A 27,389-nucleotide genomic window follows, 5' to 3' on the forward strand; every position below is an offset into this window, starting at 1 on the left:
CAAAAACAACAACTAGGGTTGGGCGATATGGATTTAAAGTTTTATCACAATATTTTGACATACTATTGTGCTAACGATAAAAGTCATGATACTTATTTTTTTAGGTAAATGTATGGCTGAGACTGCATGATACATCAAACACAAATACTGCACTCCAAAACATCAATTTGCAATATGTTTTTTCAGGACACCAGCCACGTCAATAAGCGTGATTTGAATCACTAAAATTGCTCGCATATCATATTTCCAAATTCATTTATATGTAATAATACTCTCATTAAAGAAACAGTGAAAAAATACTAAAGCTAACAATCACAACAATATAGACAGCGTGTTTTTTTGTTTTTTTAAAAAAAACATCCTTAGTGGGAATTTATTGTAACAAACATAAATCAAAATTTTCACCATGATAAGAATTTTTTTATGATTAGTGATACGATGAATACCCATCCCTAACAAAAACCCTAAAACACAACTGGTAGACCAACACAAATGAAAACATAAAGCGCAATAAAAGATGTCCAATAAACTTCCAAGTTTCTTTTAAAGAGTGAATCGATTGGAGCACTGAGGGTTAAGAGGCTCTGGTATTTGGGGCTGCACTGTTTATACAATAGTCATCAAGTATGATGGTAACAGTCTAGCATTGATTTATACGCTGTAGGTTAATGTAATTACTATTATTTTAAAGCACTAAGGTAGACAGCATCCAGCAGGTTCAGAAATAATCATTCATAAAATCCCTGTAATCAAACATGGGGAAGAAGAAGTTTTCTGGCAATGAAAGATAAAACAGATCTGTTCCCAACACTAAGAGACTTTGTTTACGTTTCTGTAAAGTATGATTTATTTGAGAAATAAAAAGGATTTTCAGGAGTTAATGCACCGATCTTATTCAAACTGTACACAATATCTGTTGGTAGTCAAAACAGATGGTGAGCTTACTGGGTTTTAAAAAGCATACTAAAGAAAAAGTAAAATATGTTAAATATGTTAAAGTAAAATATGCTTTGTGTATATTGGGGTTGATGAAATTATAAGAGGCAAAAATATGGAGGACATTCATATTATGACAAACACCATAGAGCTAAACACTACACCTGTAAAAGATTTCAGCAGATCTTCTGAGGCAAATCAAGTTCCATTCCAGATGAATGGAACTAGACGTTATCATAAATATAAATGCAAAAACGTCACAGCGCTCTGCATGCAGTATGTTTTGAAATTACATCTTCCTGTCTCTGCTAGGAAAAAGTCATTGAATAATGACGAGCTTAAACGCTTCAACCGGCATCTTTACGAGGCTTTTTGCGTTTGTCCTGTGTATTAATTCACACCTTTCACACTAAAAGAATGTCAATTTCTAGGACATAGAAACTGCCTCACCAAACAGCATAACGGCTGGTCACTGAAACTGCAGTCAAACTTGAATATATTTTACGTAAAAAAACTTTCAGACATCTAAAAGTTGTACCTATTGTTATTGTAAAGTAAAGCCATAAAAGTAAAAATGTTAATTGGTCCAAGGGCCAGCACATATCATCATAAGAAATTTATTTAGTGTTCCCTCAGTACAGGAGGGCACTGGCCCCCCTGAAACAACCCCTGGCTAGAACCTCCCATGCTTCCTGATGTCATGGCTGATTTTACCTAATGTTTCCAAGATGTCACACAAGAAAACAGAGTTTCAGGCATTGTTCTTAAATGCATCCACAGATTCAACTCAAATGTTGGGAATTGATCAGAAACTTATGACATCCTAATCTGAACTTTTCATTTTTTTCCCCCAAGACAATCTAATAATTGTAGTTCACATAAACTGAAAATTTGATATAAACTAATTACTGTAATATGACAAAACTCAACACAGTGTGACAAAGACTGACTGTTTGCGCTTCACCAGCTCTAAAGTCCAGTTGCTACCGATCAGCTGGAAAAATACTGTCTCCTCTGGCTCTTTAAATGGGAACGCCCTGCCTCATATCTCTGCAGATAAGTTAAGGGCAAAACAAAGATGGAAAGAATGTGCTTGAAAACAAAGCCCCCAGGCAGGAACAGAGGACTTAGTGGTGACATTACTTGGTGACTATTAATATCTGCGTGAGGTGTGCAGCCGGTCATGATTAGAAAACGCTGCTCTTTTTTTTTTTCCCTATTTATCGCCGCTAACAGCTAATCCATTTAAATCCATTTATGGGCTCTCTGATGCTGTGTATTCGAGTCGTGCTTTGAAGTTTCATTATGCCGTATGCAGCACAGAATTCAAGACATGCAAACACATCCATTGATTTGCCAGAGATTTCCACCAGTCATTTAACATCTGCCATTATCATCTTTGAAAAGCCCCCAGGTGCCTGCTGCCAAATAGAGACCTCTTTATTGAAGATAGCTCTAAGGTTACCAGACGTTACAGATCACTCAACTAAGTATTATTTGATTTCAACCTTATCACCGTAGAGCAGAGAGCCCCCTGCTCAGGGTCTAAATCCAGCCTAGCAACTCACCTCCTCCCAAACAGGGAACATGCAGGGCCCCCTCGGTTTCCTAACAACAAGAATATTGTTGATTTTCTGTGGCTTGAGAACCTCTAATTTAAGCCATCATTAAGATTCAAGCCATCAGGTGGACAGAAAATTAAGGATTTATGAGTGAAATATTTTTTTCTCTCACTTATATCTGTAACATCTGTCATGCTTCCCACACTGACTGCCATTTTGTTCATTTTTAAATAGAAATTCAATAGCCACCAGGATTATTTCAGAAAACCAGTCGGTGCACGAATCATGAAAATTACTCGACAGGATGCAGAATCCAAACAATCTCTGGGTATTTTCCGGTATGTTGTTCAGCTTGTGACCAGGCTGCTTTCCCAGTGAGGCAGAGATGAGAGCTGATGGAGAGGCTTCAAAAGCTGAGCAGAAATGACAGGCTGACAAACGTGACTGGAATGGGAGATTATCGAGCAAGAGAGAGAGAATACTCACTCTTAAATAATTTCATTAAAACAAATGCTAGGTTTATGTTGCTGGGATAGATGTCGGGTGTTTTTTTTTTAACCAGTTAGTGAAAATTTGTGATTAGATAAAGCCTACTCCTTCTTCAGACTCCACCATCTTGAACATGTTGATTCAGTCACCTTGATATTCATGCTGTTGCTTCCTGTTCCATGTCGCAAGTAAAAGTGTACCAGTCTACATTGTCGGAGAAGTCAGGATTTCAACATTGACAATGTTCGCATCACCTCTTACGGACATTATTTTAAGCTTTACTCTACATAAGCAAATGATTTTTCTGACTGGGAAATTGGGAATAGGAATTTCCCAGTTCTGACTACAACTGGAACGCACCATTATCCATTCCACAAGAGCTCATCTCTCCTTTGGAGGAAAGCAGGCCATAGGTATTGCAACAGTAAAACAACAAAACAAGTATGTTTATGTAAGGTTTAGATGTTTGAATGTGATGTTCAATAATAATATAATATCTTAGAACCGTTGCCTTCCGCCATGAAGATACTGGCTTCGCATCCTGCCAGAGCATTTCCTTGTCCTCTGGAAACAGTTACCAACTGTGAGCCTGCAAGGGTTAAATGGTATATAGACAATGAATGGATTTTTTACTTTAATGTAATTATGACTTGTTTACAAATCCAGGTTCTGGATTTCTTATTTTCAACACACTCCACTTTAGTCACTTTAAACCATTTCTTGAGGGTGTTGAAAACATAACTAAGTGTGGTGGATCAAACCCAACCTTGCTATGTTTCCTTCCCAGGCCATGTCTGGGTTAAAAACAAGGCTGGGTAAAAATGACATTTTTTTATCCAGCAATTCTTAAGGTGCAAAGACAGATTGATGCTGTGTCCTAAGATCCGGTGTTGTATTTCTTTGTCAGTGTTCCTGATTTAGTTTTAGCAGAATGTGAAAACACACAAATTGAATTAAAACCACAAATATTAACTGTCCCAAAATATGAGTTTCACAAGAACTCCTGCCCTGTTTTATTTCATGAAGAAAAGAGCAATTGGAGGGAAAGCCAGAAAAGATTGTATCATAGCAACTGGCCTGATTCAAGGAAGCTCTAAATCACAATGTGCAAGAGGCGTGTGCTGCCAAGCTCCGGAAATCATTACACCTTTAATAAAAAGGTTCGTCTTATCTAGGCAGCCAGTGTGATCGCCGCCTCAAGGCATTAAGATTATATATCTTGGAGTGAGTGGAAATAAACACATGCTGCACGGCTGATGCCAGGTTATTCATTCTGTAATCAGGTTTAATACTAAACAGAGGGACTTTTTTTGTCAGATAAATTGTCCAAATCATCACTTTATCCAAACATTACAGCCAAGTAACCAGCCAAATAAAAGGAAGCTATGCAATAGACACCCTGATCCAGTTATCAGACATTCAAGCTATAAGTGTGTGTCTGTATATGTATTCCTTTTTGCTAACGTAAGGTTTCCCCCAGAAAACTAGCCTGGTGGGGGAACAAGTAAAGCCTGGTGGCCTGCCAGGCTTATAATACACTGGAGGAAAATACAGACATGTTTCCATAATGTCAACGGAGACTGACGTTAAGTAGTTTTTAGCAAATTTACATGATCCTTAATATTTTTGACAACTTTCCAAATTCAATACTGGAGTTTTATCTCAAAATGCTTGTAAAGATTTTTTTAATTATTTCATTCAAGAAATAAAAATCTTCTTCCAGACACCCATTTTTACCCTTTTCATTGTGGCTCATTGAGTTGCGTGTCTTTGTAACCAGAGACTCAACCATCTGCGGCAGGCCAAGAACACACCTGGGCAGAGTTGGTGAACCACACATTTGAAGCTGTCGCTGGTGAAGGTTCAAGCGCTTCACCAATCTAAAACAGGTCATATAACGTTTCCAAGTCACAAACAAAACGTCTGTTAAAAGTTTATTTTGAACAAATTTTATGGCCCCGATTTAGCTCCATACACAGCTCCACTGTACTACATATAAAAGTTGTCCAAAAATCTGATCCGGAGGATGAAGAGCAAAATATAACCTAGACTAGACTGACAGCCATCTAATCAAGAAGCTCTGGCAGATAGCAAATGGAACTGAATAGGATTGAAATGACATTTATGTGTCTCATTGTTCTGTTTTCTATTAAAAATAGACCTCACATTGTGCATGTTGTTGCATGAAATCAATAATGTAGTGTATTCTTGATTAGAGGCAGCTACGGCTTCAAATTAAACCCTGAGTTGAGCGAACTACAAATGCCTTTGTGCTTTACATTTACCACTTTGTCCTTGCAGGCTGCTTTGATATCACCTTCACTCTCCAACTCCCACATGTCTGGCCTTGCAGCTCAGGAAAAGGAGTTTACAAACACTGTCCGATGTGATTTATCTTCCCTTTAAATTGCAATAATCCACAGTCGAACTGCTTCTCTTGGAAAATAGAAAAAGTACAAAGAAAATAAAACAAACGACAAAAAGCTGAAACATCACAGGGCTCCAAAATAATGTTATCTCCTTCAACAAACAAGTGATGTTTCAAGCACTGCTGCTTTTCATCATGATGTTTACTCGTTTGGCCCACCACCTGCTCCCTGGTTTTTGATCCACGTCGTTAAGAGTTTATACAGGGTTGCATTATGCCTCCACAACCAAAACCCAATTTTATATATTCACTATGTAAACAGCTTCTTTGCTGAAAAACAGCTACAACAAATCAATCTATGCAATCAATATATACTCTTTTAACGTCACCCACCAATAATTATCTGCCAAAACGGTCCGCAAGTCCTGAAATAAATGAAAGACATAAAAACAAATCCCCAAATTACTCAAGCAACACCTTGTTTGAGGTTTAAAATGCTTATTTTCTAGCTCCCTGTTGCAGTTAGCTGTGATGCAGCACTGATACTTAGCAGCAACGTGAGATTCAAGTTCTTTCTGTTTTTCTTATTTTTATTATTATTTAACAATTTTTTTTTCTATTCATGAAGTTTTTGGAAGTTTACTTCTGTTAGGAACTGAGATCGCTGTCTCTCTAAAGGTAATGAAGCAATAAAATGAAAACAGTAACAAAGTTATTTATATAGTTGTCCATTATAACTGGAAAAAAAAAACATTTATTGACATTATAGCACTCAAACCATTCACCAGATGCTAATATTGCTTTCTGTCAGCAGAAAAAGGTTTTAAAATGTAAACAATCACTTACAAACTAAACTTACGAGGGTTATTAATAATTTTTGGCTCAGCCTAACCTTTTTCTATGCCATACTCTAGAATCTAGATCAAACTGCTGGTATAAGCAAATCTTCTGATGCTGGTGTAAAGTTTGCATGTCCTTTAGTCACCACTAGGGGAGCTGCAGAGCCAGAAGCTCCGTCTGCCCCCTCTGAGACACTCAGTTGCAGTTCAATTTGCAGTCCGTAAATTGAAACTCTTTCAATTTATGGACAGTTTTAAATGGCACGTATATGTGTTATAATAATGCAATGAAGAGTTAACTTCAACTTATAAATTTTGGTTCCATTTTACTTATTTTTCAGTTTCTTTTTTTAACACCATTTGATTCCCTCATGCTCTCAGAAAAAAAACGTAGGTGATCACAGGTACAGTTTGTATTTAAATTTCTAACTTTCTGTATTTGTTCTGTAGATATTCACGAAATGACAAAGCCTACTTTAATTTAATTAGTGTCATATATATATATATATATATATATATATATATATATATATATATATATATATATATATATATATATATATATATATATTTATATATATATATATAATCAGTCAAATAGAAAATATAAATTTTGTATTTGACTGAAAGGTGCTTTAAAAATTTATTGGATTTACATTCTATTTTTTAGAAAGTACTTATTTTCATCACGCTCTTTGTCTCTGTTCTGTGCGGCGCTTCCATGGAAACAAGTTTTACACAGATAACAGCTCTCTCTCTCTCTCTCTCTCTCTCTCTCTCTCTGTATTTGTATATATGGATGTGAGAGCGCTGGTGCTCACAGCATGCTGATTGCAAGGCTCTAAAAATAACATAAGTGCTAATTAATAGCTGAGGAAGATAAACATTAGCTAAAAGCTCATAAAAAAGACAAATGGTGTGAACAATGATTACATTGACCTTCCACAGGTTACTGAGGTTAAACTTTGATTTCCTATGAAGTGTGAAACAATTACAGGATTTGGGGGTATTCTTAGAAAAAGGTATTTGAAACCATAACTTTCGGAAAAGTGCAGGCAGGAATAATAATTTATGTCCAAGACTGTTTCTAAAAGTATTGGAATAAATAATAATAATAATAAAAAAGTCAAGCATTAAGTCTATAAATGAAGACAAATATGCAGAAGGAGCAGGTGGATGGTTAGACACTTTTCTTAATGTAATAATCAAAAGCACTTTTTGGTGATGAGAAAGTGTATAAATGAATGAACAAACGCATGATATATCATATTTATTCGCATGAGCCAAAACGCAAAACACATCTGTGTAAAAAAGGGAAATGATTGCAATACATTTATTTTTCTTTAGCTTTTGCTAAAGGGCTGGAATTACAATATAACATTCTATATATGTAAAAATCATAGAGTGATGGAGTCAATAAAATTCTGGCCCACGACCTGGAAAAAACTCATTTCAGTTTTTCATTTGACTGAAAAACTGAAATGAAGGTCACCTTCAAATGTTCCTCCAAAGAGTTAATATTAGCTACGCTTCCAAGCATGACCGCGCCATCATATTTATGCAAATACCTTAACAGAGGTCAGTCACAACCCAGATACACACCTAGCCACACCACACACACTTCTGCTTACAACTTTACTGATAGAACTCAGCACCTCCAAGCAGAAGGTGAGTCCACCTGCCTCATAAACTCATATTTCACTCTCATGTAGAATATATTTGATTCCTGCATTTTACTATATTTCAGGGCAACATGAAGAGCTTTGATAAGTCACTGGAGATAGAAACAGAGGAGGAAGGTAATGTCCAGAAGCAAGAAAATAACTCAGAAGCATCCCATAATAAAACCCCACTTCTGCTGGACTCATGGAAGCCATACAAGGGAACCCGGGCAAATGTCAAAGGTTAGTAATGTGAGAAAGGAGCCAATATTTAGTTCAAAGACCAGTAATCTGGAAAAGTGTCTGTAATATTTCATTTTAGCTATTGATAAGTTCAAGGACAAGTTAGTCAATATGCAACAAGCTTATGAAGATGAGAAGCAATATTTTCTGATTTGTCAACATGTAATTTCCGAACATAGACTTAAGGTCAAAAGAGGTTATTAGGTTTTCTGAAATGCATAAGTGATGCGCAAGAATAACAAAGTTAAGGAATCTGACCATGAATGTTTCTTTTCACAGTTTTCCTTGCTAACAAGAGTGCATCCTTGCATGAATCTCCTTTCCTCTATTTTCTTGCTATTTCAATGGTAATTTGTCTCTAACACTTATCTTTCTGCATTAATGTTTTTTTGAAGAAGTGGGAAAAAGTCTTGTCAGTCATTCTGTTCAGTTTGCTCTTGTGTCGTCCTCTACCTAAATGTGTGTCTGCAACCACTTTGTAATGCCAATCAGGAAGCTGCGAAGAAAGTTTCCATATAGAAATGAAATCTTCATGTGGCTCAGACATTAACGGCGTTTCGATTTGTCACAAATCACATGACTTTTTGTCTTTAAAGAATGGCTGTTAAAGCTGAGAGACTGTTTGGAAAGCGTCTGTGGGATTCAGTGGTATGGATTCGCCACTTTGGGGATTTTGACAGCCGTCCTAAGTTTCCTCATGGACTTCAGTGTGGCAAAGCTGCAGCAAGGTACACAAACATACACACACATTGTCAGCTTCTGTGATTAATAATCTAAGATAGCACAAGAAAGTGTCTAGCAAAGGTATTCACAGTGTTTTCTTTACAAATGCAAGCTTTGAGGTATTTTTGTTGGAAATTTATGTGGCAAATCAACACAAAGCAATGCACAATTGTGAGATAGATAAGTTTAGTTGGTTTTCAATAATTTTTTTTACAACAAAAAATATTAATTGCAGTGCTGTGGCTCTGTTCAGGGCCATTGTCCTGCTGGAATTAGAGTCTTAAGTCTTTCGTGGCCTCCACAAGGCTTACTTCCAAGATTTTCTGGTATTTAGCTCCTTCCTTCCTCCCATAAAGTCTCATTAACATCCCTGTCCCAGCTGAGGAAAAGCATCCAGACATTATGATGCTGCACGTATCATGTTTCACTTTGGGAAGGACGTATTCAGGGTGAAGTGCAGTGTTAATTATCCTCTACTGTTTTGAATGGTGTCCAAACAGTCCATGTTTGGTCTCGTCTGACCAGGAAAGTTTGTTTTACATTTAACGTGTCCCTGCTTGACCTGTGGTAAACTGGAACAGTATTTTAAAAATGCTTATCTCGACAACAAGTTTCTCCTTGGCACTATTCCATGAAGTCCTGATTTGTGGTTGGACTTCATTGGTGAGGAAGGCAATCTAACGAGGAAGAATATTTATTGAATGTAGAGCAAATACAAAATGGAAATGCAGAAGAGGATGACTATGTGATCTTCTGTTACATCCTTAGCTCATCTGTGGCTTTATGCGAAGCTGGAAGGCCACATTCTGCTGCAGTTCCTCTGCTGGACACTATACCCAGCATGCATTTGTGCTTTCGCCTCATCTTTCTCCCATAACATCTGTCCCTTCTCCACAGGTTTGTCCACAAGCAATTACTATACATTGCCTATATCTGTGATTGAACTCCCTTTAGGGATTTCTCCATGATGGGGTCTGAATACAGTCAGTATTGTCTTGGAAAACATCAATTGAAGAAAAATAAGTGTATTTTCCCTGTCACTTTATTTCTTTTAGAAATATCTATTCCTGATCAAAATGAAATATTCCTGAGGTAAAATAAATAAATAAAAAATCAATCCAAGATGATTCTTGTCAAAATCTTTCATGGCTTCATGTAATCGCAGTAAATCTGGCTTTGTTGCTGAAATGTTAGTGTTTATGGTGTTATACACTATATTGCCAAAAGTATTTGCTCACATCCAAATGATCAGAATCAGGTGTTGCAATCACTTCCATGGCCACAGGTGTATAAAATTAAGCACCTAGACATGCAGACTGTTTTTACCAACATTTATGAAAAAAATGGGTCTCTCTCAGGAGTTCAGTGGATTCCAGCATGGAACTGATAAGATGCCTGTGCAACAAATCCAGTTGTGAAATTTCCTCACTCCTAAATATTCCACAGTAAACGGTCAGCTGTATTATAAGAAAATTGAAGTGTTTGGGAATGACAGCAACTCAGCCACAAAGTGGTAGGCCATGACTACATAGTCATGGCCTACCACTACAAATGCCTCGCTGTAGGAGCGAGGTCAGCTGATGCTGAAGTGCGTAGTGCGAAGAGGTCACCAACTTTCTGCGGAGTCAATAACTACAGACCTCCAACCTTTATGTGGCCTTCAGATTAGCTGAAGAACAGTGAACAGAGAGCTTCATGGAATGGGTTTCCATGGTGGAGCAGCTGCCTCCAAACCATACATCACCAAGTTGGCTGCAGTGGTGTAAAGAATGCCGCCACTGGACTCTAGAGCAGCGGAGGAGCGTTCGCTAGAGCAACGAATCACGCTTCTCTATTTGGCAATCTGATGGACGAGTCTGGGTTTGGAGGTTGCCAGGGGAACTGATGCTTGTCTGACTGCATTGTGTTGAAGCTGTTCTAGCTGCAAAGGGAGGACCAAAGTCATAATGAACCCTGCGGATTAGGAATGAGATGTCATTTAAGCTCATATGCCAGTCAAGGCAGGTGGGCAAATACTTTTAGCAAATATAGCATATCTCAGCAAAATTAAGTAGCTTCTTGTTTTTTCTCTTCCAGTGAAAGATTATGACATAAAATTTGGAGAAACTTCTTTACATCAGCAAACTAAATATTCTGCAAAGCTTCAGTTTCAGCCTCTTTGTCTGTCCTTGATGTCTCCCAGCCTTTCTCAGAATCCCTGAAGTGTCATTTTAGGCTAAATCTTGTTTTTCCTTAGTGGGACCTTTTCGATCGTTATTCTGCCTTTTGGTTTATGCTCCATTATTATTTTTGCTCAGGCTCCGGTATACCAGAAGTGAGAACCATGCTGACCGGCATTGAACTGCCTCATTACTTGTCTCTCACTAATGTGTTCACCAAGTTTCTGGGTCTTATCTGCACACTGGCTGCAGGCAGCACCGTTTTCCTTGGCAAAGTTGTAAGTAAGGATTTGGAGCAACGATTTTCTCATAATATAGATGTACTCATGCAGCTTATACACACTGCAGGTGTTTTTTTGTTTTGTTTAGTTTTTTTTTTTGTTTTTTTTTACAACTTTCTGCCTCTTAACTTCTTAAATTCAGGGTCCATTTGTGCATCTTTCCACCATGATAGGAGCCTATTTGGACAGGCTTTGCAGACTCATTCAAGGCAAAAAGAAGGTAAAACCAGCTATGTGTTCAAATGTTTATATTGTATAGTGTCATTCTATTTCCATTTCCAAATCCATATAGTTTTTATATTCACTGATTTTCAGGAAATCATTTAGGATTTCCCACCATTTTTTTTCCTCAATATTTCAAACGATATGGTTTTCTGCCTGGGAAAAACACAAACTATCAGCTGCAGTTAGTTTCTGTGTAGGTCTGAATGAGAAGTATTCACCACAACATGTGTTGTATGATCTCCAGGATGCAGGAACAGAGATGATGGTTGTAGCTGCTGCGGTTGGAGTATCAAGCTGCTTTGGAGCGCCTGTCAGTGGTGAGAGAAATTGATGTAAAGGACATATTTAATGCATGTGCTGCATTGGTTTACTTCATATAAATTTAATGCATCTTTCATTTATTTTGCTTCCAGAGGATTACACACAGTGTAGTGAGAGATTTGTTCTAAATATATACTTTCAGATTCATTGGTATTTTTCATAGATCAGTAAAGACATGCTGTCAAAAACTGTCCCTAAAGTTCAATTTTAAAACAGATTCTTTAATAAATTGTCTTTTTTTTCCATTGACATAGCATTGGCTCATCTATTTAGTCTTTTTAAAAAATGTATAGAGTTCAAAATAAAGCAACACACACAGTATCAATCTGAAACTATGATGATTCTTGCAGCCCTTGCTACTGTGCACAGTACTCTTGTTTTTTTGTTGTTGGTTTTAGATTTTTACATAATCAGTGAAAAAACAATAAGCCCAGGTGTAACTACTCTGTGCTCTACTTCACAGCTTTGAAGCACATCTCATTCGAAGGTAGCTCCAATGTCAAAAAACAATGAGAATTATTTTTATTTATTTAGCTTTTTAACACATTTAAAATAAAAAATAAAAGGTGATCCAACTTAAAAATTGTAGTTAATTTTGCAAAGTTATCAAATTAAATGTATAAAAGTAAATATATTAAGTTCATGAAGTGATCATGTTAAGCAAACATAAATAAATTAAGTTTAGCAAACTTAATTTAATTACACGTAGCAAATTAATAAAAATATAATTTTTTAAAATTTGGAGTTTAGAAAAAAGTTTGCAATATGTTTCAAAGAATCTCTGTTCGTAGTAGATCACTTAGGTTCAGGTCGTCTCACCTGTCAAAGTGTTATTTATTCTGGTTGAGAGTTTGTCTCATGTTGTCTTAATGCTGTGAAAATCATGATAAATGCAACTTTGCTTTGCTTACAGTGCTTACACTGTAAAAACACAAGGGGGCGCCCCATCTCCATTGACACGTGCAAGTAATCAATGAAAAAAACGTTTTCTCTTTTTGAATGAGTGTGACAGGCCCTGATGGCGCCCTGGGCAGAGAACCATGTTGCACATAACAAAAACCAATAATCTGATAATGATGTTGGGACAAACAGCCACAAGACATTGAAAAACTTTGAAAGACCACCAGAGGGCTCAGAAAAATCAGGCCCACGACCTGGGCGTTGCTTTCTGTACAAAATATATTTAAGGAAAATGAGGGAAAATATCTTATTTTTTTAAATATACAATTTCCCTACAAGTAAGAGAAGGTATTTTCCAAATCCACTTTTTCAACTTTTTCCCCCTCTATGTCCATTTGGTCATCTTTTTGTCCTTCAGACCTAGGCCTGTCGTGATAAACGATAAATCAATTAATCGGACGATAAAAAAAAACCTATCGAGATCATTTTAATTATCGTCTTTATCGTCTCTTCCTGCCTTTTTTTCTTTCTGTTGATGACGCTGAATGAAAAAGGCTCAGCTCCGGTGCTCTCCACTGACCCTCATTTCCTTAGTGTAATGTCCAGCGCACTTTACACGAGTTGTCGACCCATTTTCAAACCCTGAGAGACACATTAGCCGACAGAAATCTTAGGTATAACGGTTCGATCGGGTTCGTCGTGCCGTGTGGTGTCCAGCCACATGGGCACAAAATAACGGCTGCAAGTCCAGTTAACTAATTTTAAAATCAGGCATTAATCAATGCTTCACTAGAATCTACCTGTGATGCATGTGGCTATAGAGTCAGCGTAAAGTCCTGACTGAATGAAAATAATTATAACCTATTTATTTCACGTTAACGAAGAACGTTAACGTGACATAAACATTGCTACCTCAGTGTTTATCAACTGAGGTAGCAGTTGATAAACACTGAGGTAGCAATTTGGCTCCAACTCCTCCCCTTGTCATTTCTATATTCTTTGCACGAAACGTTAAATAAATATTAATGTTGTTTCCACATATCATCTCAGACAGTGGCGCAACTACACATTATTCAGGTGGATGCGAAAGTATAAATCGGCGCCCCTCCCGCCCAGGCGACGATACGTGAAGGGTAAAACTCGCTACATTTACCTCGTTATGTGCGCGAGGTGAAGTGTATGAGAAAGCGTCATCGGCGCGCCGCCCCCTCCAGACGGGGTTTTGGCGCCCCCTCTGGTGCTGCGCCCCTATGCGTTGCATACCCTGCATACCCACTTTTTGCGCCACTGATCTCAGATGTCTGCTGGACTTCGGGTTGCGCCGTGTCAGCTGTTTGGGATTCCCCTCCGTAATTTCCCCTCAGAAAGCAGGAGAATCCGCGCTTTCTGATTGGCTACCTGCCACATTCAGCGTTAAGCTCCCAGTCAGGGAAAACCCCTGATTTAGATCAGAGCGGCCACGACGATCTACCGTTACCCACCACACACTGCAGGATGATCGGTTAGATCGGCCAACGATCTAAGATTGTCATAAGGGGAAAATAGCGGCAAAAATGGTGTAGTGTGAACTATTGCATTAGGTAGTCAGATGTGCCGGTTTTCTCCATTTAAATCTAGAGATTACTGAAGGGCAATACAGACTTCATAATCTGCACTCTTTTGGTTGAATGCAGTATTTATTTCCACTTTGGCTTTATGTTGTTTAGTTTTTATTCAAGTACGTTTTTTGTTAATGGAGACTGAGAATCCATTTTATTTTTGTTTTTGGTTGTTTTGTTTATTTAGTTTATCAGTTCCAGTGTTGCGTGTTATTTTGAAAATAAATATCAGGAAATCGCATGTATTATTAGTCATTTCCATTAAATCAGTGTTAAAAGGTTTTTGAAACAATATTATCGTTTATCGCAATAATTTCTTTAGACAATTAATCGTCCAGCAAAATTTGTTATCGTGACAGGCCTATTCAGACCAATTCTTGACACCAGAGTGTGAGACCAACATTGCCATGACACAACTAACATAAAAATAGGTTGCGTTGTAACAGCTTAAATAAAACATGCATGACTCTCAACACAGGAAACTATCTGACAACACTATAAATGTACATATTTGTAATATGTTTGTGTCCATTTGTGGTGTAGGTGTGCTGTTCGGCGTGGAGGTGATGAGCTCTCACTTTACCGTGAGGCATTACTGCCCGTGTTTCTTTTCGGCTGCCTGCGGGGCTCTGACCTTTCACCTGCTGTCGATGTGGAGCAGAGATGGAGGTGAAGGGTCTGTCTATCGAGACGCAACGTTAGTCTTATCTGGATTCAATGTGATTACAATTCAGAAAGCAAATTTTATAACACTTTTCTAAGCGTTTGAATTGAGGTTCTGTTATTTAAGGTTATAAATATTTAAGGTTTAGGGTTATTTCAGGTTATAAATAACCTTAAATAACAGGTTATTTACTGCTGATACAGCTGCATCAGCAGTAAATGAGACTGGGTCTTTTTTGTGTATAAATCCTGTTTAGTTGTTCTTGGAGGTTGAAACTTACTGGAAATGCTTTTTTTTTTGGTAATCTTTTAAACTGTTGCCGTATTTGTTTCAGGAACGTTATTTACAAAGACTCATTCACCAAGAAAGGGAAGTAGAAAGCGATACGTTTTCAGTCATGTTACATTGTGCTACCAAAAAAGGTCCAAGTATCATTGAATCATTGTGAAGGTGTATTTAATGAGGAAAAATGAACTTATAATGGCTGGAGAAAGGAAAGAAAGAACCACAGGAAGCAAACTGGTGAAACGATGGAGGGATCAGACAAAGAATGAACGCAAAGCAGTGCTGTAAAAAGCAAATTCAAACTGGAAAGAAAAGGAGTCGAGGCAACTCGGGAAAAATTACCAGCACATTTTGCAGTTTATGATTATACTTTGAATGTACAAATGTAATATTATCTAAGACATTACCGACAACTAGGTGGGAAGCATCCAAAAATTGTACTCAAGTAAGAGTAGCACTACTTAAATGTATTTTTTGCTCAAGTAAAGTGTAAATGTCCAAGAATTTACTCAAGAGTATTTGGCAAATAGGTAACTCAAGAACTGAGTAACAAAAACATCAACCATTTAATATTTACAAAAATGCACCATCAAATGGACCAGTTAAGTGGAAATGTATGTATGTTGGATGTGGACACAAAATGAAATAATTAACATAAACGACATAATTACAAAAAAAACAAATCAATTTCTTTCAGTATTAAACTTAAAATAAAAAACTGCAGGTGTGTGTCCATGTCTGGTGAGTTTTTCTATAAAACAAGCTTGTTTTTTATGATGTGAAGTTACTCACAGTGGGTGAGGAAACCAGAAATTTGACTGCAGTGAGCAGTGATACTTTATGTTACTTCAGTAAATGGTACAGCGTGGTGAAATATATTTAGTAGAGTTTATTTTTCAAAAAAGTTATTCAAGTAAATATAACTGAGCAAATGAAACTAGTTACCATCCAACTAACCTCTCAACTGAACCTCAAAAATCCAAAACTATTCGTTTAACAGAGCGCAGAAACGTCATCTATTTCAAAGTACAAGGTCTGATCTACAGGTAAATGTAACACTTTCACATGTTCACTTGTCAGCAGTGTTGTAAATAATCAAATAACTTGCAGTGTCAATTACTTGGGAAAAAAACAACTATCCAATACATTTGGGTTAACTGTAAATTTCATTAAAACATCAGTGCAATAACGTGAGTGAATATTAGATCTTTGCCCGACTGTTGATTCCAATTTGCTTTGTGTCCGCAGAGACTCTTCAGGCGTTGTTCAAAACCAATTTCCCCACCGCTTCACCTTTCTTCCCACTTGAGATCCTGCTGTTTGCTTTACTGGGGTTAGTTGACTACGACAGCCTCTGCTTAGCTCAACAAAACCTCAATTTGTCTTTGGCTAGCTAATAAAAACTGACATTTGGTTTTAATATTAATATCAGAGAGTCAGATCCTCTGTGTTTTCCTTCAGTTTTAATTAGCAGTTCTAGTTTTTTTCCCCCCTCTCTTTTATATCATTTCCCGGCCTCCCTCCTCTGCAACCCTTCCCCAGTTCTAATGACTTCCGATCATCGTCTGCTGCCCGAGTGAAAATGACTCCCAGGTCTCTCATTCTGGACTGTGTCGCTGTCTGAAAACAGGCTGCTGTGCGGGGCCGGGACCCGCTGCTACCTCTTCTGCCACCGCTGGATCCTGAAGTTCACCAAAACGAATCGGGTCTTCCTTACGATGCTGACAACAGAGTGAGGCTTCTTTACAATGCGGGTGTGAGGCAGTGATGAGTCACCTGCAGTGTCTTTTAAAAGCATCCGTAATGACACTATTGATCTATTTTTCATTTACTAACTTCTTTTCTAGAACACACAGAGCATCTAAATGAAAAACAAAACAAAGAACCAAATGTCTGTGTTGTGTGAAAACCTCTCTGCAGGAAGGGTCTGTACTCTGGTCTTGTTGTTTTCTTTCTGGCATCGCTGACGTTTCCCTACTCTGCAGGTCAATACCTGGCCTCTAAGGTGAGAGTCAAAAGCATTTAAAAGCTGAGCCACACAATCAATAAGCTGGATCTATTGTTTGTTGTGGATAAATTGTTTAAAATAGGGGTATCCTTTGATTTTTCCTATACCTAAAGAAGGATACGTGCTTTTCAAGTTTGTTTCACAGGTAAAAGTATCTGGGGTACATATTAATTCAGCCTCCTAACCGCCTGTGTTCCTTGGTCTTTGTGACTCTTTTCGTTTCACGTTCTCTAACAAACGTCTGACCAGCTGGAGTTACCATGAGGTGAAAAAGCACACGAGTTGATCCTATTCACTAACAGGTGACTCCTGGTGACAGTTGGATTTTAAAGAGCTGAATACATGTGCATTCCTCTCTTCTCAGATTTTCATTTGTAAAACATTTTTGAAAATGATCAACAATGGGAGTTTGTGTGACGTACAAAAAATCTCGGAGGGGTGGGGGTGGGGAATAAGCACCATCTTACTTATGGGTTTGTTTGTTTCACACCAGCTTTGGTCGAGGTCAGACTGTAATCTAAATGTCACTTATCTGTCTATCAGTGCACCACAAAGCAGCTCCTCTCTTCCCTCCTGGAAAGCAGACAATGGTCCCACAATGCATCTGTGCGACTGGAGCTGGACTCACTGGAATGGAGCTCGTCGGGCGCCCCCATTTTCCTGTCCTTGGCTTTCTTTCTGCTCATGAAGGTACAAATAATTTAAAGGTCAATTATGGATCTGCTCTTTTCCACCAGCCTTCCAACTCCTCAAAGGCACAAAGGCATTAACATTTTCACAATGGAAAACGCAAACAAAAGCCATTGTAACCTTTCAGGTAGAAATGTTGTCTGACACATAATATTTAGACACCATAGCTGCGAATGCAAGGAGTGATTTTACTCACTCATTTTCATTGCATTCATGCAAAAGAAATGTTTCAAATGTAGGAATGTGTTCCTTTCGAGGAGCTTCAGACGTCCTTTCACTCATAAATTCAACGCACACTTGAGTGCAGTTTGTTCGGGATTTGTTTACTACGGCTTCCTTCCTCATGCTGCATCCAAATGGAAATGAGACAGATTCAGTATTCATGAGAGCAAAAACTGAGTTGGCACACACACATGCACATGCACACACACACACACGCACACACACACACACACATACACGCACACACTTCCCTGCGTGCAAGTTGCGAGTGACTCATCATCGGTGCAGGTGTCAGCAGAGCCGAAAGGATTTAACCGTCTTGTTCCTCTGTTGTTGATTCGGAGATGTGGATGTTGGTCCTGGCCTGCACGCTGCCTCTGCCAGCAGGATACTTCATGCCTGTGTTTGCCTATGGTGAGTGACGGGACTCAAACTAAACAAGATGTTCAAGCTTGAATGCCCAGAAGAAAAAAAAAAGGGTCATGTTTAAATTTAAATTTGGCAGTCCAGTTAAGACTGAGATCCTCAGAGTACGACCAGACCTCTTCCACTGCATCAACGTGAAATTGTGATTCTGAAATGAAGCAAAATGTATAACAGAAACAGCCACTAAATAATGAGTGTCACTTTACAATAAGGCTCCTCTTAGAAAATGGCTACTAAATAGTTTGTAGATATCTTATCCATTCATCTATAAACACTATAAAAACCATTATTAATATGCAGTAATTGAGCGTGAGAAGGAGACTTTATGCTAGAAACATATTTTTTATAAATGTTAATTGTGCTTACAAATTAGTCTAATAATGTAAGGCTAAGAAGCCTTTATATCTTAATGAAACCTGCTAGCCTTCATTCAGATAAATGACTGAAAGAGTGCAGCAACAGGTGGGGGAGGGATGAATCTGTATTAATTTGTGTCTAATACAGCCAGAGAAAAAACTCCATTGACTCCTGTAAAAATGACAGAAAACCTTTAAAATGCAGTTGGCTTTGGAACTAAGTGTAGTCTTAGTTTTAAAGTGGAGTTCGAAACAAACCTTTGAAAACCTTGGTTTATGTTGATACCAGGAGCTGGTGAGTGCAAACTCACCAGATATTCTGTGTGAGTAAAAACTCAGAGATCTTTTTGTTCTTCCTCAGGTGCAGCTATGGGTCGTCTGTTTGGTGAGGCCGTTGCCTACGTTACCACTGGGAGAGATGTTCTAGGACAACAGTGGACATCTGTAAATCCTGGAGGCTATGCTCTTGCAGGTAGAAAATAATATAATCTATATTCCTTTGCTGCTGATGTACATGTGTGGACAAAATTGTTGGAACCTCTCTGTTTTTGACCGAAAAACCAACAGTTGTCACTGAAATAACTAGAATTGGACAAAAGTAGTAATGTATGATAATTTAGAAAATATTAGTCAATCCAATAAAAAACAGACATTTTTATTGTCGCTAAGAATAAATGAGGAAAAAAAACAGATGAAGAACTATCTATCTGGTTGGCTGGCTGTTATCTGTCTGCCGTCTTTTTTTTTTCATGTGATATTCTGAGATATTATCAATAATAGTTCCCTTACCCCGTGGAAGAAAAATGTAATAACATGAGTTATTTTTAATAAATAGGGCTTTAGTGAGTTTTTTGAAAAGTAAATAAATCCTCATTAAGGTGAAATCTAACAAGATACTCAGACTGTATCACTCTGTAACAAAGCTGACTTTGCAGATCAGCTTCTTATGAGTCTGACAGCACGACTACAGCAGCCTTGTTAGCCTTCGCCACTCTGAGGGCTGATTACAGTTTTAACAAGTACGATGTGACATCTTCCTTTGACAGCTATGGAAGTTATTGGCTATAATAAGCTCCCAGAAGCTCAGTTAAGAAAAATCCAAGCCGACTCATTAAGGGGGTGAATTCTTTTGATCCACTATTATTCAGCAACATGAAGATATGCTTGTTAGTTTGACAAAGTTAGTCAAAGTGGAAAAGAATTATTTATCCGCATTGCCAAGACTGTGTGTTGAGCATTGAACTTTCAACCCAAGACAGTCAGCCATTAAATGTGTTCACTTCCATACTTAATGTTGTATATTTAACACTCTGCAACATGTTAAAAATATCTTCTGATTCATCTGCTCCAAGCAGATTTCATGTTTTTAGACTTAAATGGATTTTATATCAGGATGCAAAATGTAAATGTATTTTAATGTAGCCAACTGTTCAACACAAAACTTGCGATACTTGTGTGTAAGCTGCACTGAACATCGATGAGCAGCTAATTTGATCATTGCTTCTGCCTCGCAGGTGCAGCTGCCTTCTCTGGTGCTGCCACCCACACTCTGTCCCCGGCTCTGCTGGCCGTGGAGCTAACTGGGCAGGTCACCCACGCTGTGCCTGTCCTCCTGTCCACTCTGGTGGCCAACGCCGTGGCACGCTCCAGGAACTGCCCGTCTTTCTACGATGGCCTTTCTATCAGTAAGAAGCTCCCACACCTGCCCTCGCTGAAGAAGGCGTGTCCACAGTAAGGAGAAGCAAAGGGCAAATTATTCAGCATTGACAAATTCAACCATAATTACCTCAATTCTAAACTATGAGAGCAAGTTAGAATCTGTGCTATTGGCTGGGGAGAGGCTGAGGTGGAGATTTGTTTAATTTTTTAAAATATTATTTTCAGACTTTACCAACGGCAAATGCTTTTAAAATGTTTTATTTTGACGCCAGCAGCTTTGGTGTTTATTACTGTCTGTGAAAGGATAGGTGCTCTGACTTTCACATAGGTCAAATGATTTTATTATTGTATCTTTTAATTGATTTTATGTATTTTGTCCTTGAATGTCGAGAAAGGCACCTATAGATAAATATTATTATTATTATTAGTGCATGCTTGCTTTTCCATTTTCATTTCATGACAGGATTTAGTGTCAAACTACAAAACATTTTTTTTAAATAAATCTCCATCGGTTGATTATTTCTGTTAACTGAAGTAAAAATTAATAATAATAAAAAAATGCCATTTGTTGAGACATTATTATTGAATAAAATGTTCCCAAATTTGTACTCTCAAAGCCCCAGCATGTCTCACAGCAATTAATCAATGAATAACAAATTAAGCTAAAAAAAAGTTGATTCTGTAAACCAAACATAGATGTCACACATTTTTATAAACTGAATTATTTTTGCAATAAATCTGCTTTGAAAGAGTATTTTTATTGATCTAAAAAAAATTCACACTCTAAATGGGTATTTGTGTTGAATAAGCAATTTCAAAATGAAATTGGACTTTAATTCACCAGATAAGACCACAAACATTATGAAACTTTGTAGATAATTTCATTCAATTTGTATCACTGCAGAAAACACTGAGCAATAGTTTCTTTATAAAGCAAACTTTAGTAATAACAGAAATAAGAAATGTATTTTACAGTAAGAATTTATTTTTCACATCTTCACTGATTAATAATATATAAACTAATATTATTATATTGTTAACAATATAGACAGACAGACAGATACTGCACATATGGCTCTAACCTAAAGTTTACAGAAAAAATGGAGCACAGTTTAGTTAATTTATTTTTTCCAAACATATTCACATTCACAATTCAAATACCATTGAAAAATAGTATATTTTTTGTTTTTATAACAAGTTGTTATATAAAAAAACTTACTCTTAAACCTGCCCTGCCCCCTTCCTTTATTTGTCCTATTTGTTTTACACATTATTCTTTATTTAAATAAAAAAGAAAACATAAATATATATGTTATTTGTTGTTACAGCTGAATCGTGTCAAAATCTGAATTCAGTAAAATCAATGGGTTTGGAAGACATATTCTGTTTTCCTGTCATGTGTATCGTCCCTAGATGGTTTTGTCTGAGGTTTTATGCAATTTGTGTCCTTTTAGGCTTCCGTCCACACCACTGGGGAAGGTCATGGGGGTGAAATCAGTGCAGCTTCAGAAAGCAGCTGGGCCAGCAGAGGTTCAGTCTGCTGTCAGCAACAGCAGTGAAGCACAAATCCCCGTGGTGGACTCACACGGTACGCAAAGAGCTGTGGATATACACACACTCTACTGACTCAGACCGCACCCACAGAAAGCAAAGACAGGAGAAGCGTGGTGGATTACACGCACAAAATCTACAGCGTTCTTTCGAAAGTGCTGTGAAACTCACTATTACCCTGCGAGATTGACTGAAGCAGTTCAGCGGAGTGAAAGTGCAATAATTCTCACAGAGAAGACAATTTTGTGAAAATTGACTTCTGAGCCTTTCAGCAGCAATCATATGGGGCAATTTTTATGTCTGGAACTTTTGACCCATCAAAATACTGATTGCCTCACTTTCACACCATCTGTGAAGAAAATGTTACCTTTCTTGGTTCTGCTTTGTTGTTGTCAGAGTCGCAGGTGTTTCTGGGCTCCGTTCTGCGGTCGGACCTGCTGCTGTTCCTGCATCGCTGTCAAACTCAGGTAAACGGGTGCAGACAAAGGCAGGGATTGCTGAAAAGCGTAGAGGAGCTGCTTGGAAAGCAGACCTTGTCTTTAAAATCCCTTTGGGTGAAAAAAAAAGGAGGCTGGAAGCATAATATACAGACAGGACTGCCGAGAGTCTGATGTAAAAACTCATTTTATTACAGCTCACATCCATCTTAAGGCAACATCTACTCACAAATAAATGCTCCTTATCAAATAATTGCACCACAGCTTTGGTCAAGGATTAAGTTTAAGAATATATGAAAATAGACTTTTAAGAGGTCAGTGGGAACAGCTGAGGCTGAATCCTGCTTCTTTATAAATTGAATGATTATTGCCTTTGTGCAGCGCATTGAGGGACGACTGGACGAGATGTGCAGCATACGTCCAAACTCGGTCGTGGTGTCGCCTCACAACACAGTGCAGGAGGTCAGGTGATGCATAACACACTAAATCAACTTCAGACTGAGTCTTTGACTCCAACTTTACTCTACACCAAGGGTTTTTGTCTAGTTTCTAGTGCAAATATCTTAGTACACTTAAAATAAGACAAAACTGACTTCAACATAAATTATCAGCAAGGTACGGGAGTTTATTTTAAGTCAATAATAAAAAGTATTAGTTTCACTGGGAGATTATTTCACTTTTAACATTAGCAACATTTTTTGTAATGAGTGGAAAAATCTGCCAGTGGAACCAGTACATTTTATCAATATTCACTAATTATTGACTAAACTCAAGCTCCTAAATCTTGCTGAGAAGAGTCTTGTAAGTTAGCTTTGTCTTATTTCAACTGTGCTTAGACATTTGCAGTAGAAATAGACAAAAAAAATACTTAGTAAGATTTTGAATTTTTTGCAATGGATTTTTGCATTTTTGCAAAACATATTACAACCCCAATTCCATTGAAGCTATGACATTGTGTAAAACTTAGATAAAACAGAACATGTTGATTAGTAAATCCTCTTCAGCCAATATTCAATAGAATACACTACAAAGACAGGGGCATGTTCAGCACTGAGCTACATCACTTTTCCTGTGAAAACACCTGATAGGCGTTTGGGAACAGAGGACTAATTTTTGAAGCTTAGTAAGTGAAATGTTTTCTCGTTCCTTCTTGGCGTATAACTTCAGTTGACAAACTATTAGGGCCATACTAGCAAAAATAAAGAAAATAGAGTCATAAAATTACAAGAATAAACTCATAATATTATGACTTTATTCTTATATTACTATATTTACAATAAACTTTAAATATCTCTTCTTTGTTGTGTATTCAACAGAATATAGGTTGACAAGGATTTGTAAATCATCTCATTTTACTCAATTTCCTAACTTCATTGGAATTTGGTTTGTAAACGGATAGAATTGCTGGGGGAAAAAAAAATCTTTCTTCCCATAAATATGTATACATGTACTGTTTTTGTTTCTACTAACGAAGAGTGTTGAGTGTTGTATTATCAATCTGTGTACTCTGGGACTCATGAGTGCTTATCGGAGGGACAAATGTAGGGAAGAAACAGTCTCTATAGTGGTTTGTTTTCATAGCTCTGGTCAAAAGGTATAAATCCAAACAGTTTGTGTCCAGGATGTGTATGGTCACCGTGCAAATCCTGTAAGGGGGGATTGTCAGCCCAGATGATCGTCTCTTCAGACCTGATTCCTTGTTGCAGTCTGGTCCTGTCATGTTTTGTATCACAATCACACTGGATGTGAACAGGACAGACTGTGTGGAAGAAGACCAGAAGTCTCTGCTAGGCGTCTTCTGAACAGTCGCTACGCACCACAAAATTAGTCGATCTGATCCTTGACTGGCCCAGATTGGTGATCAGATGGTGACAAATGACCAGGATGCATTTTTAAATGACTTCTTCAGTTCATCTTATGATTTCAAGTATTGTTCAGGTTTATCAAGCCAAACAAAATCTGTTTGCGTTTCTATTTTTAACTTTGCAGACCGGCTGCAAATTTGGGATGTGAGTCCATGTGAAAGCTTACTGTACAATTAGAAAGCAAAATGAAAAACTCAGCGTAAATAGAGCTTTTGAATAAAAGTGCGAGGTTACAGACGCAGCAACAAGTGATTTATGTGCTATGCACACAGCAGAAAATTGCCATAAAGCAGCAGAGGACAGAGAAAGTACATAACGCAAGCAGCATCTCAGTGTATTCCCCAAAGCTTTCTTTGTTCGAGTGTGCAGTATAGCCATTTGTCCATTCCTCCTCATAGAACTGCTCAGTTTTTCATTTATGCTCATATCTTCTCTGGAACAGAAATGGGCGTTTTGTGATGGCCAGAACATCGGCTTTGTTGTCCTTATGTTATCCTTATAAAATGGGAAGAATGTCTCATCATAAGCGTAGCTTGTAGCTTGTAGCTTGTAGCTTATACTTATTCATGAGTAATAAGGAATTATTAGCGTAAAACAAGCTCCTATATTTTGCTGAAGAGCTGTAAGTTAGTTACAAATATCAAATGAACTGAGATATTTGGACTTGATAGAAGAAAAAAATACTTGAAAATATTTTATTCACTGTGTGAATATTTGGCATCAACTGTAAGTGTGTCTCCTTTGTCATGTTATATACAAATCCGTTTTGACTTTAATGTGGTCTTGATTTTAGAGTTACATGAAAACTCTGTGAGTGTTACACTCAGAGCGAACCTTCTGAGAATCATTCCCAGAATCTGCAGGGGGGTTTTTGCAGCATTTTGTGTTTCGGTCCAGGCAGGCAGCTGGCTTTGAGCAACAGAAACATCTTTGCGCAGCAGGGCACTAAGCAGCAGATTGACAGAGCTCAGCGCAGCTTTTAGCACATGAGGCACGCATTTCCCTCTGGACTCTGAGGACCAACAGCATCACACAAAGATGAGTAATCGTTTTCAGGAGCTGGATGAAAACAACCTCATTTTAGTCCGAAATCCGTGAGGAAAAGGACAATATGGTCTCGATATTTCTTTAGAGTGAATGTCTGTCACTGTTAAAATCATAAAACACTAACCTGAAACACAGACAGAAACATAATCTTGCACTCATTACTAGTAAGTTAAGGTTTTTTCTTTGTTTTTTTGCTGACTCCATCATGTTATGACATCATAGCAGGTAAAAAAAAAAAAGAAAAACGAAAAATGACTGTCTGATTAGGGTCATGCTTATGATTCAGGTAAACAGAAAGATAAAATTACTAGGATTTTTCAAGAAGCTTACAAAAACTAAACGTTAAATTTAAAATATTTTTTACCTTGTTTTTAATTTCTCCCTGTGTTCTCCCTCTCTTTAAACCACCATAAACTTGCTGAGAAATTGTATTTCTTAACAAGGATTCATTTTGTCACATAATACTCGATTTATGGGTTGGATTTCTTTTTAGTGCAAAATTGTGGTACAACAATTAAAAATGTATGTGTAAGGTTTTCACAAGATGCTACCAGGAGTACCAACAAATTTCTATGCATCCGTAGGTTTATTCCTTTTTCATAAGCAGAAAATGATGATGCAAACATTTTTTTTAAAATCTGTAGTTTCTTTTTCTTCCATTTCAGGCCTACAACATGCTGAGCGTTGTTCCAGCTCAGACCGTTTTTGTGGCTGACAGAGGAAAGCTGGTGGGACAGATCACAATGTCAGAGGTACAAACTACTGAGGAATATGTGGATTTTTACTGTTGCCCACAAATACTCTGACCTCTGACACATTTATCATCAGGGAGCAAGTAGCTGGTCAAAGTTTTGTGACTCTTTCTCTTTTTTCAGATGAAACTAATTTTGGAAGGCTTGGCCAAGGACATCTAAGCAGCGTCAACATGGGATCGGCACTTCCTGTCATCAAATTTAACCCGACATGAATAGCATCTCTCTCTGATTAGCATGCGACAAAGCCCACATCCGATAATGCTATCACTCCTTCATTCCCCAAGTGTAATGATGTTTGCACAACCACAAAACTGTAATTAACTGTCGACTCCGATGGTAAATATTCATTAAAGCTTTTTTTTTTTTGCCTTTTAATTGTAATCAGCGGTGATGGGTCCAGAAAAGAGAGAGCGCACAACGTCATCATTCACTGATCTGTGCTTTTTGACATGGTAATGAGATAAATACTACTAATATTCTGCAGATGTGAACACAAAGGCTGTTTTAGTAGCTCATACACCAGTTGCCACAATGAAATCTGTGCTATGTTTTCTTCTGATAACCAAGTCTCACTCAGTGTTGGCTGTTGAGCTACACGTTTGTGTGATGGAGAAGCGCATAACAGAGAATTTCTTTTATAAAGTCTATTATATATATTCTTTTTCACAATTATTTGCTATTTATGTTGATATCCTGCATAAAATCCCAATGAAATACACCAAAGGACTTGGTTGTAACATGACAGAGTGGTGTGAATGTGCTGTGCTGTGGACTGTTCCTCTGTTTAAGCTGGCTTTGAGGGCGCAGAGACCTCATATTAATTTACAGATGTTTCAGCTTGTGAGGTGATATCTTGTCGTGGTGTCAGATTTGCCTTCACCATAAGATGAGCTTTTCCAACTTTGAACCGATCCAGCGACATTCACGGTGTCTCGCAGATGATTCTGTAGAAAATCTTGAAAACCCTCAAGATGCCTGGAAAAGTTGTTGATCAAAACTATTTTAAAGATTTCAATAAACTTTCTCATCTGAATTAAAAAGAAAAAATGCTAAAGATGGTTTAAAGCTTTTTCCACAATGTTTTCCTAAAATATTTTTATGCACATATTTCCTTTGCCT

General features: G+C 37.6%; 1 protein-coding gene across 1 annotated transcript; it reads left to right on the forward strand.

Annotated features, from left to right (window-relative positions):
* The first annotated feature begins 6,923 nt into the window (after window positions 1-6,923).
* Window positions 6,924-26,645, forward strand: clcnk (chloride channel K). The gene is made up of 20 exons (XM_008413064.3): window positions 6,924-7,862; window positions 7,942-8,098; window positions 8,695-8,826; window positions 9,590-9,718; window positions 11,119-11,258; window positions 11,404-11,481; window positions 11,731-11,803; window positions 14,849-14,974; window positions 16,503-16,587; window positions 16,885-16,986; window positions 17,175-17,259; window positions 17,806-17,952; window positions 18,519-18,588; window positions 19,318-19,428; window positions 20,471-20,687; window positions 22,070-22,203; window positions 22,563-22,633; window positions 22,985-23,065; window positions 26,181-26,267; window positions 26,391-26,645. Exons 2-20 carry the CDS (start codon window positions 7,948-7,950, stop codon window positions 26,427-26,429), a joined length of 2,058 nt encoding a protein of 685 aa, XP_008411286.1. The 5' UTR covers window positions 6,924-7,862; window positions 7,942-7,947; the 3' UTR covers window positions 26,430-26,645.
* Window positions 26,646-27,389: the final 744 nt, after the last annotated feature.

Source organism: Poecilia reticulata, chromosome 7 (assembly GCF_904066995.2).
Source record: "Poecilia reticulata chromosome 7, P_reticulata-male-v2, whole genome shotgun sequence".
Taxonomy (NCBI): domain Eukaryota; kingdom Metazoa; phylum Chordata; class Actinopteri; order Cyprinodontiformes; family Poeciliidae; genus Poecilia; species Poecilia reticulata.

What these genes read in the sequence shown, in the direction of transcription:
- clcnk (XM_008413064.3), top strand. Translation starts at nt 7,948, where the DNA reads ATGAAGAGCTTTGATAAGTCACTGGAGATAGAAACAGAGGAGGAAGGT. An exon ending in CTTTGGAGCGCCTGTCAGTG is followed by an intron (nt 11,804 to 14,848) that starts GTGAGAGAAATT and finishes TTTGTGGTGTAG; the next exon opens with GTGTGCTGTTCGGCGTGGAG. An exon ending in CTCACAACACAGTGCAGGAG is followed by an intron (nt 23,066 to 26,180) that starts GTCAGGTGATGC and finishes CTTCCATTTCAG; the next exon opens with GCCTACAACATGCTGAGCGT.